At 41.3% G+C, this 24,585-nt stretch overlaps 1 protein-coding gene across 1 annotated transcript in view; it reads right to left on the bottom strand.

The window, feature by feature from the left end:
- Nucleotides 1–24,585, bottom strand: part of cnot1 (CCR4-NOT transcription complex, subunit 1) — a 220,410-nt gene that overhangs the window by 91,108 nt on the left and 104,717 nt on the right. Inside the window, 3 exon segments of the mRNA XM_072279270.1 lie at nucleotides 2,348–2,426; nucleotides 10,172–10,458; nucleotides 18,599–18,723. Of these exon segments, the coding sequence (XP_072135371.1) occupies nucleotides 2,348–2,426; nucleotides 10,172–10,458; nucleotides 18,599–18,723 (491 nt within the window).

Below are 24,585 nucleotides of genomic sequence, written 5' to 3'. Positions count from 1 at the left end.
TAACTCTACTCCACAGCTCTCAGTGGTCGAGAATTCCAAAGCAATAAATTAGCAACCGTTTATTCTGAAACAATGCCCCCTCATACTTCATAGGCCCATGAAGGGATAAGCTCTCTCAGAATTCACCCTGTCCAACCTCCTTACAGGTTTCAATTCTAAACTTTACATATCTCTTTAATATCTACACCAATAATTTTCATGATGACTGGTGCAAAGTATTGAAGAATCAGAATCACATGATGATCACAACAAGGAAGGAAAGAACTCAGCTGCTGAATCCACAGCAATCCAAAATTGGTGTAATGCAGTAGCTTATACACCAATTTAAGGCTTTCCATGCTTGCTTGTCAAAACGTTAATACTAATTTACCCAGGCTAGCCTTTTCTCATCCTAAAGAAGTTGGCTGTCCAAGTAACTATGTTTACATTGTGCTGGTCAATATTCATTAAGGCAAGGGAGCAAAATCAGGCCTTTTAACCATGGTTGATCTATTATCCCTCTCAAACCCATTCTTCTGCCTTCTCCCTGTAACCTTTGACACTCTCATTAATCTACAACCGAATATCCATTCCATAGCTATTCAAAACCCTATCATATTATGATTACTATTTTCTAGATGCCCTCCCATTTCACCATGAGCTGGCTCATTTTTGAGAATCAAGTCCAGCAAAGTCATTTCCATCAATGAACAGGAAACAGTGACCAAGCTACATCTCCTGCACACCCTTTAGGTCCATCACCTCTTCTTCCCATTATTGCTAAGTCTCATATTTGTATTGTTGAAATAAAAGCCTAATAGCACCAGTATATTTAAGTAAATTTGTTAATTTAATCAATACTGTCATAACCAGACATCTCAGAAGTGTGCCACAAGTGACTATCCAGTACACATCTGAATCAGTGTGCAGTAAACTTCATCATATGGAGAGGTTTTATGTTCAGGTAGGACTATACTATAGTCCACCTGTGAAGCTGAATGATTCATGCCTGGGTAGGAGAGGGGTGTATGAACAAAAACTTGTGGCAATAACTGTCAAAATTAAGACAAATACTCCAGGATAGGTTTTCAAGAATAGGGAAAGGAGCATCAGAAGTGGAGGAGTGGCAATACAAATTACAGGGACATATTACAAAAGTATGTCCTAGAACAATCAAGGATAGTAGTAAGAAAATACCAGTGTGATTACACTACAAGGACAATTCTCCAGGTTGTCAATTGAGCAGCATATATAGAGTCAAACACACAAGGAAACTACAGTGATTATGGTGACTTCAATCATTATCATCTCTGCCTCTACACACACTTACATTTCTGGTCTCTATTTTTCCCTTTATTCGTTTGCTTTATGTATTTACAAAACATCATTCCTTGATTATATTTTCCAGCAATTTATAAGTAATATCCATTGGTTCAAATTGCACCACATTGTTCTTTTCGATCTTACAATTGTACTAGATATGGCAAAGTTATTTCCCATGGTGGGGGAGTCTAGGACAAGAGGGCGTGACTTCAGGATTGAAGGACGTCCATTTAGAACAGAGATGTGGAGAAATTACTTTAGTCAGAAGGTGGTAAATCTGTGGAATTTGTTGCCACGAGCGGCTGTGAAGGCCAAGTCATTGGGTACATTTAAGACAGAGGTAGATAGGTTCTTGATTAGCCAGGGCATCAAAGGGTATGGGGAGAAGGCAGTGGGGTGGGAATGACTGGAAGAATTGGATCAGCACATGATTGAATGGCAGCACAGACTCGATGGGCTGAATGGCCTACTTCTGTTCCTATATCTTATGGTCTAAGATGTACTTTTAATACTCACAAGAAAACTTTGCAGCATTGAACACTGCAATGGTATAGCTTTCCTTTTTGTCTAATCCAACACTATGTCCTTTGAGATATGGAATTGTGGTATTGGATACTATATACTTTACTGGGAACACAACGGCTTTGAGCTTTCCCCATGTCCCTTTTGAATATCATCAGCATTAAAACTGCCACTTCCAACCTATTTCAGCAAAATCACAGCCCGGTAATCATACTGTACTTCATTTGAGAATTTTTACACACTCAAAATTTGCCATTTCACAACTACTTCAAATCTAACTGAATGATATGCTTTGCGGTACATAGAGTTGCACAGTAAGACGACATCAAAAGTTAGGTCTAAATTCATTAAAGGCAGATTCTAAGTTGTAGCGAAACAACATTAGGCTACAAATCATAACAACACAAATGTGACCTTAGTCATGAAGACCACTGGTTTGGCTGTCAGGAATTAATACAGAATAAACTAAGGAACTATCTTTTATTTACAGAAACACTCATACCACTATTAGAGTACCACTTACCTCCTGTAAATGATGAGGAAATTGTAAGAAGTGGCCAATAGAAGCTAAATGTTGACAATACTGGGGATAGTCCTTCAATCTACAACCACAAAGTTCATCGTTAGAAAAAAATGGTATTCATAAGACAATTAATATAAACAGAATACAGTCAAAGAGTATAAAAATTGACCACTGACATCAAAGTTTAATGAAAAAGGTTTGCAAACACACACTTTGCAGAAATGAATACAATTACTATTTTAATTCTTTGATATCATCCAATTCAAATAAATTGTCCTCCATTTCACCAAACTGTCCAACTCTCATTACATAAAAATTGCTGGTGAATGCAGCAGGCCAGGCAGTATCTATAGGAAGAGGTACAGTCGACGTTTTGGGCCAAGACCCTTCGTCAGGACTAACTGTTTAAGGGTCTTGGCCCAAAACGTCGACTGTACCTCTTCCTATAGATACTGCCTGGCCTGCTGCATTCACCAGCAATTTTTATGTGCTGCTTGAAATTCCAGCATCTGCAGATTTCCTCGTGTTTGCATCTCTCATTACATATTAGCTTTTCAACATTTTCATAGCATCTGAACTTTTTAAACAGAGATCAATTTAGAGCAGAAATTTCAGATCTGGACAGATGAAGTAAAAGAGAGAAGTGTAAAATGATGCATTTTGGCAGAAGGGCTAAGTAGAAGCCATACAAACATCAGTGAAATTCTGAAATGTGCAGTAAGAGGAATTTGCAGGGTTCATGTACATAGATCTATTGAGGCAGGATATACCGAATGAGTAGTTAGCAAAGCAAATTTCATAACTTGGATTTTAAAAGCAGAATTTTGAGTAAACAAAATTTGAGCTGTGCTGTTGAACAAACCACTCTGTGGCCTAACCAGAGTTTAAAGACCTGTCTTGATCAAGTTTTCATAAACATGCATGGCCCTTGAAAGGGTGCTGAAGAAATTTATCAGAAGGGAATTTACCAGGAAGGGGGATGACATGTACAAGGTTAGGTTCAGAAGCTGGGTTTGCCCTTGGAGGAGGATGTAGAAGGGCAATCTCTTACGGGCTTAAGATTATGACAAGTTTAGCAAAGGCAAACAAAGAAAAACTGTGCTCACCTGGGGAACAAGGACCAGGGAAAGTAGATTTAAGATTTTGTCCAGGAGATATAGAGGCTTGTTAGAAAGAATACTAATTTTCTTTAAAAAAATTACACAGTAAACATAATGACCTTAAACTTGAGGCTTATGAGGGTGGTTGGAAGTATAGGTAATCAATGCCTTCGAAAGAACTACGACAGCCCTTGAAGAGAATAAACACAGGGCTAGATTTGAAACATTGACCATCCTTTGCCTTCACAGATGCTGCTTGACCAACTGTGTTCTTCCAATTTTTGTGTTTCTGGGCTGGAAGGGTAAACGGGGCTAACTGGAATGCTCTGTATACAGCCAGAATGACTCTATCATAATTACTAAAAACATTTTATCTGCTGCATGATTTGGTACATTTGGTAAAAAAAAAGGCAGCTGGAATTAAATAGTACAATATTAGGAGTACAGAAGCAGAGAATTTATTTCAACATTCTTTTGTGTTAAGATAACAGTCAGAATTTATGGATTTTAATAGATGAATAAGGAAACAATGGTACTGTTTAGACTTCAGGTATGTTCAGTTCTTGAGAGGGCAAGACAGATGTCGAAGAGTGGCAGCAAAAGATTTGAGAATTGTATGAAAGCTGAAGGATGTCGAGGTTGGCCTCGTAAACTGAAGGGTCAGAGGATATTTAGTGGATCTGACGAAAACACAGACAGTTTCAGTAAAAAGTTTCTGTTGCACAGAGTACGATACTAAGAACAGAGATTTAAAGCCATTGTCAAAAGAAGCAGAAAATATTTAAGGGTCTTTGGCCTAAAATGTGAACTCTTTCTCTTCCCACAGGTGTAGCCTGACCTACTGAGTATTTCCAGCACTTGCCAGTTTTTTTGTATTAGATCAAGCTCCAATTTAATTATCAAACAAAATATGAATACAGCAAAACTAAACAGCGTTCCTCTGGGGCCAAGGGCAAATACATCGCCAACAACACATAACACAGGGACTATACACGTCTGCTCTTACCCCATCCTCCCGACACGCTACCAGGGATAGGGTTCCTCTTGTCCTCACCTACCACTCCACCAGAGTTTGCGTCCTGCACATAATTCTCTGAAACATCTGCCACCTCCAACTGGATCCCACCACCAAACACATCTCCCCCCCCCACCACTTTCTCACTTTCACAGGAATCGCTCCCTTCGCAACTCCTTTGTCCATTCGTCCCTCCCCACTGATCTCCCTCCTGACACTTATCCTTGCAAGCAGAACAAGTGCTACACCTGCCACTACACCTTCTCCCTCCCTCCCTACCATTCAGGGCTCCAAATAGTACTTCCAGGTGAGGCTACACTTCACCTGTGAGTCTGTTGGGGTCATATACTGTGTTCAGTGCTCCCAGTGTGGCCTCCTGTATAGCAATGAGACCCAACGTAGATTGGGAGACGGCTTAGCCGAGCATCTACACTCCGTCCGCCAGTACAAGCAGTATCGCCCAGTGGCAACCCATTGTAATTCCACTTCCCATTCTGATATGTCCATCCATGGCCTCCTCCACTGTCCATACTTAGGTTGGAGGAACAACATCTTATGTTCCATTTGGGTAGCCTCCAACCTGATGACATGAACATCCATTTCCTCAAACTTCCAGTAATGCCTCTACCACACCTCCCCCCCACCATTTTCCATCCCCTTGTCTGCCCATCGCCTCCCTCTGGTGCAACTCCCCATCCCCCCTCACCTTTTTCTTCCTCCCATGGCCTTCTGTCTCTTTCACCAATCAACTTCCTAGCTCTTTGCTTCATCCCTCCTCCTCCAAGTTTCACCTATCACCTTGTGTTTCTCTCTCCCATCCCCCAACCTTTCAAATCTACTCCTCAGCATTTTTCCTCCAGTCCTACTGAAGGGTTTCGGCCCGAAACCTCAACTGTACTTTTTTCATTAGAAGCTGCCTGGCCTGCTGAGTTCCTCCAGTATTGTTTTTGTGTGTGTTTGTTTTTGTGTGTGTGTGTGTGTGTGTGTGTGTGTGTGTGTGTTTTTGTGTGTGTGTGTGTGTGTTTTTGTGTGTGTGTGTGTGTGTGTTTTTGTGTGTGTGTGTGTGTGTGTGTGTGTGTGTGTGTGTGTGTGTGTAGCACATATGGTTACGATTTCAGATAAGCATACAGTCACAAAAAATTATATAGCCCAAGTCCCTGAGTGTCATGATTGGCATGGCATGGTAAGTTCTCTTGGTTCAACTTGTTCTTTCACCAACAGAACATTGGAAGGCAGCATCGAGTGAACACTGGAGCACAATGCCAATGGGAGGGTCCAGCCCCCAAGCTAGAACAGATTCCAGCCTGCCCATAGAGACCTTTCCCACACAGCCTCAGCATCTCCTCTCCAGGGCGACTGCAACAGGGGGATGCCCAGCCAGGCCTTGTCCTCACCACAACCGAGCCAATGCAGCTCCCCCACTGTCCATTTCACCAATAAACCGGTGAGCTGGTTACTATTCTCACACTATTCCCATTCAGATTTTTTCTTATTCTCACTTGAAAATGCTCTTATCTGGATTGCACTGCCTTTAAGGATAGTGGAAGAAGAATCAGTAGCAATATTGAATGAGATAAATAAGAAAAAGAAAGAATAGCATAGGTGTGAGTAAAATTAGACAGCTTTATGGGAGAACTAAGACGGGACTAATGGCCAAAAACTGCTTCTTTTTATGTTCATCAGTTTTACCACTGGAATCATGGTCCACAATGTTACCAATGACAGAGACAGGAAGGGTGACAAGGCCTATAGAGTGAGCTCAGGGAGTTAGGTGCTAAGTTAAGAGACACAACCTCTAGGGTGGTGATTTCAGGATTGCTATCTATGCCATGCGCTAGTGAAACCAGAAATAGGACGATAATTTGGTTTAACACATGGCTAAGGAGTTGATGTAAGAGGGAGGGCTTCAGATTTTTGGATCTCTGGACTCTCTTCCAGGGAAAGTGGGACCTTTACAAACAGGATGGTTTGCATCTGAATTGGAAGGAAGCAATATTCTTGTGGAAAAGTTTGTTAGCGCTGTTCCAGAGGAAGGGGTTAAACTAAAGTTGCAAAGGAAGTGGAACCAGATTCCTAGGGCAGCTAATGGGAGTCTTCCGGCAAGATGGTGGTGAGTTCGAATGCAGCAGCCCCTCAGTGGCAAACCAAAGCTATTTTCGTGTTTTTTTTTACGATTGCAGGACAATGCTGGACTTTAAGAACTTCAAGTACTCCAGTCTACCCCATCAGTGAACCGCTCGTTAGTAGAGGAGCTGAACAAGGTGCAGACTGTGTTATTGCCTGCTAAAGGAAGGCACTGGAGTTGGTACGCAAAGATAGTGTGCAATCTACTGCAGTGATTATCTTGGATGTTTCTCTTGTCATCACATTATTGATAAAGTAAAATGCAGCAAGTCTTGTTTCCCTTTACTGGCAAGACAAATGGTGGGAGAGCTGCATGGCCTTGGTTGTAGAGAGTACTCTGCCTCAGGCTCCAGACTTGTCTGCTGCAACAGTCGAGGAGGGAAGACGCCATAGGCAGTGTAGCTCGGTGTCCGTGCTGGGTTGGTGGCTGGCCCCTCCTGTTAGTGCTGTTTGATTGGTGAAAAGACAAGGCTGCAGTGTGTCTGTGACTACAGACGGCTGCTTGTTCTTGCCAATAATACCCAGGCACCATCATTTTACAGGACATCTCACTGAGGTTTGTGCTATATATACTTCTTTATATGATTGTATGTTTACTTGTTATCTGTATGTGCTATATGTGCCTTGTGTCGGTAATGTGTTTTGCACCTTGGCCTCAGAAGAATGGAGTTTTGTTTGGCTGGATTCATGGGTGTTCTAGTATGGTTGAATGATAATTAAACTTGAACTTGAGTGTTTGTGGGGAAAAGAAGACATGAAGCCCACAAAGAGACAGGAACCAAAAAGTTAAGCATAGTGGGACTAATGCTCTTCTGTTGTGTCTATTTCAATGCAATGAGTATTGTAGGTAAGGCAGGTGAGCCTAGAACATAGGTCAGCATATAGAATTATAATATTGCAACCATTAATGACACTTGGTTGCAGGAGGGGCAGTTGTGTGCCATAGAGATTGGTGGTGGGTCTGTTACTACATTATCAACAATCTGGTTGATAACTTGGTAAACTGGGTCAGTAAGTATGCAGATGGCAACAACATTTGGGCAGCTCATAAAGCTCGCTGGACAGCTGGGAAAATGGCAGATGGAAGTTGATGCAGACAAGCAGCCCTGAAAACCAAGTTCATTTTGGGAGGACAAACTGGAGTAGGTGTGTGGCGTGTGGCCAAGTGGTTAGGGCGTTGGACTAGCGATCAGAAGGTCGTGGGTTCGAGCCTTTGCTGAGGCAGCGTGTGTGTCCTTGAGCAAGGCAATTAACCACACAATGCTCCAGTCTATCCAGCTGAGAATGGGTACCAGCAAAAATGCTGGGGGGCTAACCTCGTGATAGACTGGCGTCCTATGGTGGGGAGGGGAGTCTCGTACTCTCAGTTGCTTCATGCCACAGAAACCGGCATAAGCACAAGGCTCGTGACAAACTTTTTAAAAAAAAAACTGGAGTGTGGTAGAATTAAGAGAACTGGGAATGAAGATCCATAATTCCTTAAAAGTGGAATCACATGTGGTCATAAAGAGAGCTTTTGGCAGTGTTGGATTAGGGTGTGAAATTGTTATTTTTCTTGTATTTTCCTTGTAGTTTAATTTTCCGATGCTTGCTTGTATTTTTATATTATCACCTGTGCACATGTAATTATTCAGTGCAATTTTGAGCAATTATGGTACACTACTGTATCTTTCTAGAAGCCTCTTAGTATTCTGCAGGTTTCACGTCAGTTGAATCTGGCTATTTTATAGGTTAATTGTTATCACAGGAATTTTATTGTCACTAGTCGCAGGATGAGCTAACCATGACTGCTTTTTCTTCATCTTTTCTTTTTTCTTTTGGCACTTGTTGTTCGTTCTTCATTCTTGTAACACTTAATAAAATGGCCATAAGCAACAAGTTTTATGCCTGATTCTTGACTTCCAAAGAAACTTTGGATTGCAAAAGCATCAGAATCCAACAGCAGATTAGCTTTCATAAATCAGAGGACACGTACAAGAGTTGGGATGTTATGTTAAAGTTGTACAAGACGTTAGTGAAGCTAAATTTGGAGTATTGCGTGCAGTTCAGGTCACCTACCTACCAGAAAGATATCAATAAACTTGGAAGAGTAGAGAAAATTTACAAGGATATTGCTGGGACTTGAGGACCTGCTTTATAGGAAAAAGTTGAATAGGTTGGGATACTTTTCCCTGGAGCAGGGAAGAATGAGGAGAAATTGGATAGACACAAAAAATTATGAGGGGTATTAGATAGGTTAAGGCTGAAAGATGAAATATTTAAGGGGAACCCGAGGGGGAAATATCTTCACTGATGTGGTATGAGGATAGAATGAGCTGCCAGCGAGATGTGGGATGATCGCAACACTAAAGAGAAGTTTGGATACGCACATGAATGGAAAGGGTATTGAGGACTATGATCTAGGTGCAGGTCAAAGTGACCATGCAGAACATGTTGGCATGGGCTCCATCTGCCAAAGGACCTACTTCTGTGCTGTGGTGCTCAATGATTAAGTATACTTACAGCCGCACAGGGTATTGGAGGCGCCATACCTGGAGCAGCTTGCACAGAATAGATATACTGGCAATGGAGGCAATACAAAAGAGGCTCACAAGGCTAAGTCCTGGGATGAGAAGCTCTTCCAATAAAGAGGTTTAAGAAATTAGATCTATGTTCTTTGGAGTTAACAGAAGAGATGTTGAGATATTTCCAAAAGGAAAATTTTAAGCTTAGTGGGGTCTTTTAAAACTGAGGTGCATAGGAATTGGTAGAAATGGAAGATCTGGAATTCCCTTTACCTCAGAAGGATGTGAAAGTGAGATCACTGGGGATAGTTAAAGAGTAAAGATCCGCAAGAACTGAGGAACTGTCACAAAAGAGAAACTGAGGTTTGGGGCAAATAAGCCATGATCAAACCGAATGGCAGGGTTAAGTGGCCTACTCATGCTATTTTCTCCTGTTCAAGTCCCATAACATTGTTTTAAGGCATCTCTTAAATCTTGCTTGGGCAATTTTCCAACTACTTATTGTAACTTGAATAATTTACACAGGTTTACAAAAGTGATGCGATCTTTGTTATAGGATAGAGATTTCAATACTGGGAAATAAAGAACTTTAAGATTTTGCAATTAATTTACACATCACATCTACCAAGTATCTTATATTTTAATAACCAAGGCCTAAGACAGAGTGACAATTTCACTTTTCTGAATAAAGCCATCTGGACAAGTGTCCACTGCATATATTTGCAGTGGAATTAATTATTTTATAAAGATATGAGATTACAACCCACATGTGCAAGGTTAATTCAATTTTGTCAACCTGAAGCAAATTAGTGCAAATAAACTAATGCTGAAAAGGGTCTCAGCCCAAAACGTTGAATTTACTTTTTACTATAGATGCTGCCTGGCCTGCTGAGTTCCTCCAGCATTTTGTCTGTGTTGCTTGGATTTCCAGCATCTGCAGATTTTCTCTTGTTTGCCGAAAATACTAATAAGATCAATTGCTGTCTCCCCCAAATTTTGATGAGTTAATACCAATTTTCTTTGTTAGGGAAGTGAAGCTGAATCCCATATAAATATTAAAAACTATTTGTATAAAACATACCTGTTTTTAAATCTGTCTAGTGCAGCAATGCCAAAGTAGTACATCTTGGAGTCAAATGGTTTGCGCAAAGCTTCAAGAACATAGCGCAGTGCAAGTCCCAATGCCATGTATGTGACCAGCCCCTTTTCAATAATTCCACCAAATAAGCAGGCTGTGATGTGCAGTTCTTTGTCTGGATACTGGGGGAAGAAGCGGTACTCTTCAAACAGGTTACGAAGCATACAGTTAAAAACCTCCCTTTCACGCTTAATGGTGGAATCCTTAAATCTCTGCAGCATTTCCAGAACCTAAAGAAACAAGAGCAAATGTTAATCAGCAACATTTTCCTAAGTTGGCACTTGGCAATAATTGGCACAGAAGCTCCTTCAGCTGTATGGGCTTATTTTACCATTCAATTCACAGCTGATCCGCATCTCAACTTCATTTCTTACTTAACAAAATATATTCAGGCATTCTTCAGACTGCTTAGAATTTGAATTCCGGAATCTTGGATATAAAAATGAGCTAGTTAACTTGAGAGATAACTTCCTTTGCAATATTATCAGAACATGCTATACATGTTAAATATAGGGAGCTAGGGCAATTAAAAGTATAACTAATCTTGTGAATGAACCAATGCAAATAGTTTGTCTTAAAAGTTTTAACAGTGCAATTTGTAATTCTTTTCATCTCTTTCATAAGCAACTTCCAATCCAATAACCCTCTGCAAAATTTCTGCATTCCTCCAATTCTGGCATCTTGCAATATTCCATATTTTCTTCACTAAGGGCAGTTGAAGGAGCCTCTTATCAAATAGTTAGGTTACACTTGCATGAGATAAGACAGGGGAAGATAGAAAAAAGTAGGCAGAGGAGGCCTCAGTCAAAAGCTGCCTGGCGCACACTACTCATTTGGAAGAGGTGAGATCTTCACTGGATCTTCTCCCTAGGCAAGCATCAATCTATGCAAGCCAATGAACTGCTAGCTATCTTTGCACTAGTTTCCCATAAACACTATTCCATTCTCCAAGTGTATATATCACATACATTTGATCAACATCACTTCCCTTTCGTCCAGTCATAGGCACCCCTCCACTATACTGGACAGGGATCTCTAGCGTTCACTCTACACCCTGTACTTCTACTTTCACTCGTTCTCACCACCATGTCCATCCGACCTAAATTCTAAAGAAAGATAGGGATCTTCTTTGAAAATGACCTTTGTCCCGCCAGCTTCCATATCCAAAAGTTTACCGCCATAGTTTTTGATCCCCAAGGCAAAGCTATTACTAAACACCTTTCTTTCCACTTGTAGCATTTGTAAGGGACTATTACCTTTCTTTCCACTTGTAGCATTTGTAAGGGACTATTACTGTCCTGTTTTCCATTTCCATTAATACAAACCCCACATCCCACAGCACACCCTTGTACAACTGCAAAGGCCACATTTGGTCTTTTCTGCTCCATAAGATCGTAAGTCCCTAAGATACAGGAGAAGTAGGCCATTTGGTTTATCTAGTCTGCTCCGCCACTCAATCATGGGCTGATCCAATCCTTCCAGTCTTCCCCACTCCCCTGCCTTCTCCCCATACCCTTTGATGCCCTGGCTAATTAAGAACCTATCTATCTCTGTCTTAAATGCATCCAATGACTTGGCCTCCACAGCCGCTCATGGTAACAAATTCCACAGATTTACCACCCTCTAGCTAAAACAGTTTCTCCGCATCTGTTCTAAATGGATGTCCTTCAATCCTGAAGTTGTGCCTTCTTGTTCTAGACTCCCCTACCATGGGAAATAACTTTGTCATATCTAATCTGTTCAGGCCTTTTAACATTCGGAATGTTTCTATGAGATCCCCCCTCATTCTCCTGAACTCCAGGGAATACAGACCAAGAGCTGCCAGACGTTCTTCATACAGTAACCTTTTCATTCCTGGATCATTCTCGTGAATCTCCTCTGAACCCTGAAAATGAATGCCAACATTGCATTCGCCTTCTTCACCACTGACTCAACCTGGAGGTTAACCTTTAGCGTATCCTGCACAAGGACTCCCAAGTCCCTTTGCATCTCTGCATTTTGAATTCTCTCCCGATCTAAATAATAGTCTGCCCATATATTTCTTCCATCAAAGTGCATGACCATACACTTTCCAATATTGTATTTCATTTGTCACTCCTTTGCCCATTCCCCTAAACTATCTCAGTCTCTCTGCAGGCTCTCTGTTTCCTCAACGCTACCCGCTCCTCCATCTATCTTTGTATCATTGGCAAATTTAGCCACAAATCCATTAATCCCATAGTCCAAATTATTGACATACATTGTAAAAAGCAGTGGTCCCAACACTGACCCCTGTGGAACTCCACTGGTAACTGGCAGCCAGCCAGAATAGGATCCCTTTATTCCCACTGTTTTCTGTCGATCAGCCAATGCTCCATCTGTGCTAGTAACTCCCCTGTAATTCCACTGAGTCCTATTTTGCTAAGCAGTCTCATGTGCGGCACCTTGTCAAAGGCCTTCTAAAAATTCAAGTACACCACATCTACTGCATCTCCTTTGTCTACCCTGCTTGTAATTTCCTCAAAAAATTGCAGTAGGTCAGTCAGGCAGGGTTTTCCTTTCAGGAAACCATGATGGCTTTCGGCTATCTTGTCATGTACCTCTAGATATTCTGTAATCTCATCCTTAACAATTGATTCCAACAACTTCCCAGCCAGTGATGTCAAGCTAAGAGGTCTATAGTTACCTTTCTGCTGCCTCCACACTTCTTAAATAGCGGAGTAACATTTGCAATTTTCCAGGCATCCGGTTCAATGCCAGAATCTTATCGATTCTTGAAAGATTACTGTTAATGCCTCCAAAATCTCTCCAGTTACTTTCTTCAGAACCCGAGGGTGCATTCCATCAGGTCCAGATTTATCCACTCTCAGATCATTAAGCTTCCTGAGCACCTTCTCAGTTGTAATTTTCACTGCACGTACTTCACTTCCCTGATGCTCTTAAATGTCTGGTATAATGCAGACATCTTCCACTGTGAAGACTGATGCAAAATACACATTCAGTTCCTCTGCCATCTCTGCATCTCTCATTACAATATCTCCAGTGCCATTTTCTATTGGTTCTGTATCTACCTTCAACTCTCTCTTACCCTTACAAACTTAAAAAAGCTTTTAGTATCTTCTTTGATATTAGTCACCAGTTTTCTTTCATAATTCATCTTTTTCTTCCTAACAACCTTCTTAGTTTCCTTCTTCAATTTTTTAAAAGCTTCCCAATCCTCTATCTTCCCATAGCTTTAGCTTCCTTGTATGCTGTCTCTTTTGCTTTAACTTTGGCTCTAACTTCACTTGTCAGCCACAGTAGTGTCCTTCTTCCATTTAAAAACTTCTTCTTATTTGTAGATTATGAGAACACTCAGTCCTCTTTTATTGCCATTTAGAAATGCATACATGCATTAAGAAATGATACAATGTTCCTCCAGAGTGATATCACAGAAAACAGGACAACCCAAAGACTAACACTGACAGAACCACATAATTATAACATATAGTCACAGCAGTGCAAAACAATACCATAATTTGATAAAGAACAGACCATGGGCACGGTAAAAAAAAAAAATGTCTCAAGTCCTGATCGAATCCCGAGTCCCCGATAGCAGGCGGCAAAAGGGAGAAACGCCCTGCCATAAACCTCCAAGGCACCGACAACTGCTGATGCCTTGGAAGCAGCTGACCACAGCAGACACCGAGTCCGTCCATCTAAAAACTTCCAGCCTCCGACCAGCCCTTCTGATACAGCCTCCCAAGCGCCTTTGACCTAGCCCCGGCCGCTGAAACAAGCAAAGCAGAGGATTCGAGGCCTTATGCTCCGGAGATTCTGGACCACACAGTAGCAGCGGCAGCAGAGCAGGCATTTCAGAAGTTTCTCCAGATGTTCCTCTGTACTCTCACGTCTGTCTCCATCAAATCAGAATTGTGCACGGTCCTCTACTTGACAGATTACAGATACCATTCACTGGAGAGGCCACGCGTGCTGCATCGCGTCGTCATTTTCTCCTCCTTCTTATTTGGAATATATCTATCTTGCACCTCCCTCATTTTTCGTAGAAACTCCAGCCATTGCTGCTCTGCTGTCCATCCTGATAGGGTCCCTTTCCAGTCAACTTTGGCCAGTTCCCCTCTCGTGCCATTATAATTTCCTTTATTCCACTGAAATACTGACACTTTGGAATACTGGAACTTAGTTTCTTCTTCTCAAATTTCAAAGTGAACTCAGTCATATTGTGATAATTGTTCCCTAAGGGTTCCTTAAGCTTAAGCTCTCCTATCACCTCCGGATCATTGCACAACATCCAATTCAGCACAGACAATCCCCAAGTGGGCTCAACAATAAGCCGTTCTAAAAAGCCATCCCTTAGACATTCTACAAATTCTCTCTCGAGGTCCAGTACCGGCCTGGTGTTCCCAATCCACTTTCATGTTAAAATCCACTTGCATGTCAAAATCCCCAATGATTATCATAACATTGCCCTTCTGACACACCTTTTCTATCTCCTGCTATAATTTGTGATCCACATCCTGGCTGCTTTTTGGAGGCCTGTATACAACTGCCATTAGGGCACTTTTACCCTTGCCATTTCTTAACTCAACTCACAGAGATTGTACACCTTCCTATCTTATGTTATCAGTTTCTAATGATTTATTATACACAGGGCCACACCCACTCTGCCTACTAACCTATCTTTCCAATACACCGTACATCCTTGGGCATTCAACTCCCAATGGTAGCCATCCTTTAGCCAAGTTTCAGAGATGGCCACAACGTCATATTTGCCAATCTGTAGCTGAATTTCAAGATCATCCATTTTATTTCTTAAGCTGCATGCATTCAAATACAACACTTTCCGTCCGGTATTTGTTACTTTCTGTTTTAACTGCACCACACCTCTGTTGCCCTGTGTCTCATCCCACTGGCTGTGATTATGCCTCATCTCTTGCCTGTTCTTTCTATAATCTCTGTTACGTGCTATCTTTGATTTATTTCTGTTTTCCCCTTCCTTAGCCCTATCACTCCGGTTCCCATCCCCCTGCCAAATTAGTTTGAACCCTAAAAGCTCTATTAAACCTGCCTGCTAGGATATTGGACCTCTTTGGGTTCAAGTGTAACCTGTCCTTTTTGTACAGATTGTACGTCCCCTCAAAGAGGCCCCAATGATCCAGAGTTCCAAAGCCCTGCCCCCTACACCAGTCCCTCAGCCTCGCATTAATATGCCTGATCATGCTATTCTTGCGCTCGTTAGCACGTGGCACAGGCAGCAATCCTGAGATTACTACCCTGGAGGTCCTGCTTTTCAGCTTCCTACCCAACTCCCCGAATTCTCTCTTCAGGACCTCCTCTGTTTTTCTACCTGTGTCACTGGTAACAATATGTACATTTCTGGCTGTTCACCCTCTCCCTACAGAATACTCTACACCTGATCCGAGACATCTCGTACCCTGACACCATGCAGGTATCTCTATCAAGCTAACAGAACCTTCTCTCTGTTTCCCTCACATCCGCATGACTACCATATGACTATCGCATTCCTCATCTTATCTCCCTTCTGCATCACGGAACCAGGCTCAGTGCCAGAGACCCGATCACCGTGGTCGTCCTCTGTCAGGTCACCCCCTCAGCAGCATCCAAACGAGATAACGATTACTCAGAGGGATGGCCAGAGGGTGCTCTTTATTATCTGAGCTCTTCCCATCCCTTCCCTGACAGTCACCCAGTTATCAAACTCCTGCAGCTTCGGGGTGACTAACTCTTTGTAGCTCCTATCTATCTCTTTCTCACTTTCCCTAATAAGCTGAAGGTCTTCAAGCTGCAGCTCCAGATCCCTGACATGGTCTCACAGGAGTTACATCTCAGTGCACCTGGTGCAGATGTGGCCATCTGGGAGACTGGGAGATTCCCAGGATTCCCACATCTGACACCCAGAGCAAAGTACTAACCCTACAGGCATGCTATTTATTCCTCAAAATAAAAAGGAAAGAAAGAAAATCAAAGTCCATTCACTCACTTACTTCGACGAAGCCCAAATAAGCCACCAAGCCCTAACACTCTGCTTCAGACCACTCCGTCAATGACCGCTCCTTTGATGACTCCAAGCACACTTAGGTCAATTGTACTTAAGATTACTTATACAAAATCCTGAGCAGTGTCTTTAACAAGATGGGTGACCTCAACCATTATCAATACTCCAGAGACCGTCTGCCTGGCGTCAGTAGTCGCATTAACAGGAGTGGTGATATGCACCAGCTACTCATATGACCATTTACCACCTGCTCCCAAGGCTCCAAATGATCCTGATCGGAGGCTAGGAAGGTGCCACACCTTGCCCAAGGATGACCTGTGGTCTACGGAGGGAAAGAGCGCCTTTCACTTCATAGAACAGTACAGCACATTACAGGCCCTTCAGCCCACATGTTGTGCCCACCCTCAAACCCTGCCTCCCATATAACCCCCCACCTTAAATTCCTCCATATACCTGCCTAGTAACCTCTTAAACTTCACTAGTGTATCTGCCTCCACCACTGACTCAGGCAGTGCATTCCACACACCAACCACTCTCTAAGTAAAAAACCTCCTCTAATATCCCCCTTGAACTTCCCACCCCTTACCTTAAAGCCATGTCCTCTTGTATTGAGCAGTGGTGCCCTGGGGAAGAGGCGCTGGCTATCCACTCTATCTATTCCTCTTATCTTGTACACCTCTATCACGTCTCCTCTCATCCTCCTCCTCTCCAAACAGTAAAGCCCTAGCTCCCTTAATCTCTGATCATAATCCATACTCTCTAAACCATCCTGGCAGCATCCTGGTAAATCTCCTCTGTACCCTTTCCAATGCTTCCACATCTTTCCTATAGTGAGGCGACCAGAACTGGACACAGTACTCCAAGCGTGGCCTAACCAGAGTTTTATAGAGCTGCATCATTACATCGCCACTCTTAAACTCTATCCCTTGACTTATGAAAGCTAACACACCATAAGCTTTCTTAACTACCCTATCCACCTGTGAGGCAACTTTCAGGGATCTGTGGACGTGTACCCCCAGATCCCTCTGCTCCTCCACACTACCAAGAATCCTGCCATTTACTTTGTACTCTGCCTTGGAGTTTGTCCTTCCAAAGTGTACCACCTCACACTTCTCCGGGTTGAACTCCATCTGCCACTTCTCAGTCCACTTCTGCATCCTATCAATGTCTCTCTGCAATCCTTTAGTAGAAACGCATCTCCACTCCCTCCCCCCACCCAAAAGGAATGACATATCACCTGAAAAACATCATTGTCTTCCTGATTCAAAACATTCATATAACCACCATTTATTGTCTTATTCTTACTTTTGGCAATTTTAGGCAATTAGGTAATTATTGCTTCTCAGTTACACTTTCCATAATTCAGTCTATTGTTCACAAATCTATTCACTATAAACATGAGAAAGCACAAATCTCTTCACAATTTTCTTTAATCTTGCATTACCACCTTCATGCTATCAAACTACGCTTGTATTTTCCCTGCATCTCATCACACCTGCATCTTTTTCTCTTCCCAATTTCCAAGGAAGATCATAAACCTGAAAAATATCAACAGCTTTGCAAGCTTCTTTCATCTGTTTGCTACTTCTGGTATTTTCCACTTATGTGCTCTAGATTCTATTGTTTAAAAATCTTAAAAGACAGGATATAATTATTCCTTAATGTTCAATTTGAAGTTTAATGACAATCAACTTCAATATTCTATATTAACATGAATTCTCTCCCCATCTGAATAACAGTCTGCCCATTTATTTCTTCCACCAAAGTGCATGAGCATAAAGTCATATTTAACTGGCCAACTGGGATACAAGATACATCCCATTGCAATTTTTCCATCTTAAAAACTACACCCACCATTTTTCAGCAAGAAAGAACAGCCAAACTTATAGCCCTATTTTTTAAAAATCAAATTAAGGAGCATAATGCAAGCTTTTAAATGAAAACTTCTAAATTTAACTTAAGTTTATGCTGGGAAGCTACTCCAAAATTTGTAGGGAACTCTGAACTATAGGTGCCATGATTTTTTTGTGACAGTTGTACTTTATTCTTGCTATTTTCTTTAATAAGCCTTAGAAATTGTATTGTTTGAAATCTTTGTACACAAATGTTTACTTGTAGAGCGGGAAGCCTAAATTAGCTCTATAACAAGTATGACACAATTAAATATCACAAACCTTCATCTACATATTCAGTGATATGCAATCTGTACCTTTTCACCTTCTAATTTTATTAAGCATCTTGCATCATGGCAGGTAAATTAGCAAGAATCTAACTCAGCAGCACAACTGCTACTTCAAGTGCAGTTTACTACCAATTAACTGCACCCAAAATGACAGAACATGAACATTGAACATTGATTGGCTATTAATACTAACCTCATCAACAGACATGGTAGGGTGGGGTGGATGGTTGTAGATTCGCTGGAAGTAACTGTTAGCTTCATCATCAATCTCCTTGCTAAAGTGCTGATTTGCCTCCGGCCATACCTGAGAAAGGTCAGCTGTGTAGAGTTGGAAAGCAACAGAAAATTCCATCAAAATCTATTTCCTATATGCCATTAGATGATACATACAAAGCCACAAACTTAGAATAAACAATATGCAGTGCATTTGCAAGCACTGGCCTTTCATTACAATTTAAATCAAATAATGATTTAAAGATACTATACCAATGATCTCCAAAGTTTGCAAGGTATTTGAAGTAGTATTTCAGATTTGGCTCCACTTGATTTTAAACTGATAAACATTTGGGTTAAAACATGATGATTACAAGCCAGATTTAAAATTACACTTGTTACTCCCCTCCATTTCCTACTCCTCCTATCCCACCGCCCCCCACCCCCTTTCCAAAATAGTGCAACCTTGTGAGCAAAGTCACAGGGAAAACAAATAAAAGGCAACCCATTCAATGCATAACAAATGTCTATACATTGTATTAACTACTGAAGTTGACTTAAGAACAATGATCGATGCTACTGTGGACTCCTATTAAAAAGGCAAAAACAAAATAAGTGTCTTTAATCAAAATCTTTGATCCATACTGACCAAGGAGCCCGCTAATACTGGCTTACTATTACCCAGCTAAATCAAATAGAACACTACAACTAGGAGTACAAAGCGTCCAGTACCCCAGACTCCCACCTTGTAATCACAACCCGGTAAAATCAAAATGGAAGCGCAGGCTTGTCAGTTAGCTAGGAAAAGTTAATGACTGCTGTAATAAATTCAGTAGATGGGGTGCACAGACTACGGTAACAAGAGACCAGTGAAAGAGAACACCTCCAAATCAGAATTTACCTAGGAGCACTTATTCACACAACCATGGGAAATTTAGAACTTCCACCAACCATCTACAATGTAGCATAGTGGTTAACGCAACACTATAACAGCCCAGTTTAGAGTTCAATTCCGATGACATCCCCCCACAGTCCAAAGATGTACGGTTAGCAGGTTAATCAGTCATTGTAAATTGTCCCACGATTAGGCTGGGGTTAAATTGGTGGGTTGCTGGCAACACGGCTCAAAGGACTGGAAGAACCTGTTTCATGCTGCATCTCTAAATAAAATAAAATAAATAAATCTTCCTATCCCTCTCTTGCCTTTCCACCTCTCCTCCTGAGCCCTAAACCTGAAAATCATAAGGTTAACTGAAAATGTCCAAGTCCCCAGTCATTAAAGGATCTTGGGAACAAAAATGGGTGAATGAATAAAGATAAAGGTCAACACTGGTTTTCTGGCGTGCTTTTAAAATGATGCTAATTCCAATGATGATAAATTTCTCATGGTACTTGCAACTGAAAATTTCCAGTTGAATAAGGTACTGGAAACCATCTTCACACACACACACAGAGGCACTAAAGGACTTAATATCTTTATGCAAAGAAACAGGAAACTCCATTGGGATACAAGCCTGTGATTAAAAAATAAAAAATAGCCTTGTTCTAAGGAAGTATTTATAGACACATAATATCAACTTCAATTGAAACCAATTCCAAACACTTACACTTGCTTCAGAAAATGGTAGATTATAAAAGAAATACTTTTTTTGAGAAGACTGGGTACTTCAAGTTGATTTGTGCACAGATTTCACCTTCAGTTAATGCACAAATAAACAGCCAGTTTGGCTGAACTTTAAATATGGCCAGAATAAAACACAAATATTTTCAGAAGTATACTGTTTTTAATTTGTTGAATTTTGGTAGGATATCTAAACAGGAATCAGCTTTGTAAAGGTTAATTCATTCAGCAAAAGTTCTATCCTAATTGGGTAAATGGAATATCTGCACTAGGACTGGTACCATTTTGAAGCTAAATAATTACTCTCAGCATTTTTGTTAGGTGACAGTGTATGCAAGTAATTGAAGATGAAAACTCATGGCGATGATAAATTTCAGCACAGTAAGACATTTTACAAACATGCAGACAAACATTCGTAACAGACATGCATCTATTGGTACAACCTGGAACAGGGTTTCAAAACAGGGGAAGTTTATCCCTCGAGTGCAATTTGGACAAACCTTTTTGCATTATTTTCCACTATCCCACCACGACAAAAAATCACTTTGCCATAATCTCCATCAATCTATGTTCAGACTCCCTGTTGTTCCTGATTAGATTACATGAAAGTTCTAAAGCATTATATGTTCAACAATCAATGGTGATTTCCATAATTCAATCTATTCCCTATCTATAATTTTGTTGCAAGATTTTGACCTCCTAGAACCAACTTAACCTCCCATTATTATTTGGTAAAACTTCAGACAAATAAACAGTTACACAAAAGACTCATGAGATTGGAAGTGGGTAGCCTGGATGGAAGATTGGTCAATGGACAAAATAGGAATATATTGCTCATTTACAAAATAACAACTCTGAAAACAGGAACAAATATAGTAAATAATGTTTGCTGATATGTGGGCAATGAAAGGTGATAGCATCCAGAGTCAAAATGCTACAAAAAAATAATAAATGATACTTGGAACTAGCTAGGTGTCCTTGTTCACAAACACAATTAACACATAGATCGAACAAATAAGGAAGGCAAATAGAATGTTGGGCTTTGAAAGTGTGTTGGAGTATATTAGCATATTGGTCTTGCTGCAATCATTCAGGGCTTCAGAGAGATCATATCATGAGCAAGAGGTTTACTTTTATTCTTGCACTCACAAAATTATGCCTGCCTACTATATTGATTGAGAATGGGCAGATTGCCTTGAGGGAGAATTTAGTATCAGCCTATCCTCATTATTTAGAGTGATGATCCTCTGAAACAAACAAAATCAGTGTTCCTATCCAGGTCTCAATTCCTCTGTGCAGTTCCTCAAAGCCCCAGTTTCCCGATCATTCAAACTTCCTCTTTAAATACCTCGAGATCTAGACTCCAAAATTCTCTGGGCTAGGGAATTCCAAAGGTTCACTACCCCCCAAAAGAATAAATTCCAAAGCACTTCACTTGGGAACAGAGATTGAACAATACCTGGCAGCAACTACATCCACTTCTTCAATTCTCTCACTTACAGAAGCATCTTACTATCTACCATCGTGTCCCCTTAGAATCTGTTTCAGTCACATCATTCCTCATACTTCCAAAATTCATACTCAACTTCATTAGCAGCTTGTGATAAGACAATTTCTTAATCTCAATAATTAGCTGCGTGAATTTCTTTTCAAGATGAGACAGCCCACTTACTTCAATCAGACAAAGGTATAGAGGGCCAGAACGGGTGAGGGTTGGGGGAAGACAGAGAGAGACCGGTAGCAGGGTAACACAGAAGTATTGGGAGCAAAAGAACTGTAGAAAAAAATAAAAAGTAATCCTGAACAGATATTGAACGTTACCTGGCAAATGAGAACAACCACTAATAGACCAAACTAAGAATGAGAGATAAAAAAAATTTCAAGGTGCACTGCTACTGAAGAATTCTCTATCCATGTGGTTGTGCATGCTCGGTCCTTCCATATATTCAAGGGAATTAAGGGCATGATCATACAGGGAAACAAACATAATGTGAAGGATGAACCATAATCTTATTCAAAGGGAAAGGAGACTTGAAGGCCTTATGAATTACCCCTGCTCTAATTTCTTTGACATGGTCCTGTGTTTATGATAATAATAGATTTCTTTGCACTCCTAGTTGTTTTGAAAGTTCTTCATATGGTCAGGTTCAGCTTAGAATAGTGGTCCCCAACCCCAAAGCATGTGCTACCGGGTCGTGAGGAAACGATATGATTTGGCAATATGAAATGATAAGAGTCAGCTGCACCTTTCTTCATTCCCTGTCACGCCCACTGTTGAACTTGAACGCACGAGGTCATTACTCACACAAGGTCATCAGTCGGTCAATAACCTACAACTACTCGATGAGTAAAAAACAAACATCGCTTGAGAGTTTCTTTGGAAGAGATGGTAGGGGACATAAAAGGCCCAACGATGATGATAACGCAGAGACAGCTGAGGCTGAGACTGCAAAAAAAAAAGAAAGCTTCCTTCAACAGAAAATATGACCAGTTGTACATAAAATATGGCTTTATTGCGACCGGTGACTCGCACGCTCCAAGCTCCCTGTGTGAGATATGTGGAGACAAGCTGTCTAATGAGGCAACGAAGCCCTCAAAGCTGCTCCGGCACCTTGAGTCCAAGCACCCTGCACTTAAAGACAAACCTGTGAGTTTTCTGAGCAGATAAAACATGAGCAAGCAGAACAGAAGCAAGTGCTGAGAGCCACCACCTCCACAAATGCTGCTGCTCTGAGAGCGTCGTACTTAGTGGCTAGCCTTTCACTGTTGATGAGGAATTGATTCAGCCTGCTGCCAAGGACATGTGCCTTGAACTGTTGGGAGAAGCTGCAGCTAACAAGATGGCACAGGTTTCTCTTTCAGCTACCACAGTTTCAAGGAGAATCGATGACATAGCGGAGGACATCGAAGCACAGCTGTTGGAATGGCTGAACGAGTCTGGTTTCACTACCCGAGTCAAAGAGGTTGCTTCTGAATGCCAGTCTACACACTCTGTGTCACACACAGGAAAATGCTGGCTAGCCAAAAAATGTCACCTGATCTTAACAGCCTATTAAGTGATGTTGTTGAAGTTATCAATCACATCAAAGTAAAAGCCTTGAACTCACGTCTGTTTGAGCAGCTTTGGGAGGAAATGGATGCAGAGCACAAATGCCTTCTCTTACACACTGAAACCAGGTGGCTATCAAGGGGGAGAGCCCTGGCCAAGTTTCTGAGATAAGAGAGCAGCTACAGAGATTTCTTTCAAGAAAAAAGTCACCACTGGCAGAACACTTCAGTGACAAGGAGTGGATAGCAAAACTCGCTTATCTGTGTGACATCTTCAACCTGCTCAATGAACTCAATTTGTCACTTCAGGGGAGAATGACAACTGTCTTCAAGTTAGCAGATAAAGTGTCTGCTTTCACAGCCAAGCTGGAACTGTGGGGACGGCGAGTGGACAAGGGCATATTTGACATGTTCCCAACATTAGCTGGGATTTTGGGAGAGACTGAGGCTGTACCGTCCTTCTCACAGCTGGTACGCGATCACCTATCTTCGCTGTCAACAGAATTCAAGCGTTACTTCCCGACCACAAATAACCCAAGACATGCAAAGGATGGGTCCGTGACCCATTTGTGAATGTCCCCGGTGAATCATCCATGTCAGCGCGGGAAGAAGATCAACTCCTCGAGCTTGCAAATGATGGTGGGCTGAAAAGTATGTTTGACATAACATCTCTGCCAGCATTCTGGATCAAAGTCAAGGCTGAATATCCTGAGATAGCCACAAAAACACTGAAAACGTTACTTCTATTTTCAACATCATATCTCTGCGAAGCAGAGTTTTCTGCAAATGAATGCAACGAAAACTGAATTGCAGAATAGACTGGACATAAGGAACCCCCTTATGATTGACTTATCACTATATTCATATGCGCTGTGTGTTTAATATTAAATTCGTTAGATAAACCCTTTTAGAAACGAAATTGAGTGTATTAGCCACTGATAAGTGACTTACAGTTGACTTATCACCCATAGTCTGGTCGTGATTAGCACACCCCACCCCAGCTCAGAAGGTGGCAATGGTAAACCACTTCTGTTAAAAAAAAAAATTTGTCACAATTATGGTCCAAGACCGAGATTGTCTACATCATATGACACAGCATATAATAATGTTATTTTAAATCTATATCTTCAGAACAAAGAGAGACTACAAAACTTTGAAAGGGCAGTTAAAAACAAAATGAGATCAAGGCAGAAACCAGAAAAATGACAGCAAAGGATGATAGTGCAAGACAAGAGGGTCGTAATGGGAACCTCCCTTTCGATCACCTTCTGCTTTTACTCCTCCATCACTCTTATTTC

Source organism: Mobula birostris, chromosome 15 (genome assembly GCF_030028105.1).
Source record: "Mobula birostris isolate sMobBir1 chromosome 15, sMobBir1.hap1, whole genome shotgun sequence".
NCBI classification, from domain to species: Eukaryota; Metazoa; Chordata; class Chondrichthyes; order Myliobatiformes; family Myliobatidae; genus Mobula; species Mobula birostris.
The sequence above is the reverse complement of the archived record's forward strand: the minus strand, read 5'-3'. Positions and strand labels throughout refer to the sequence as shown.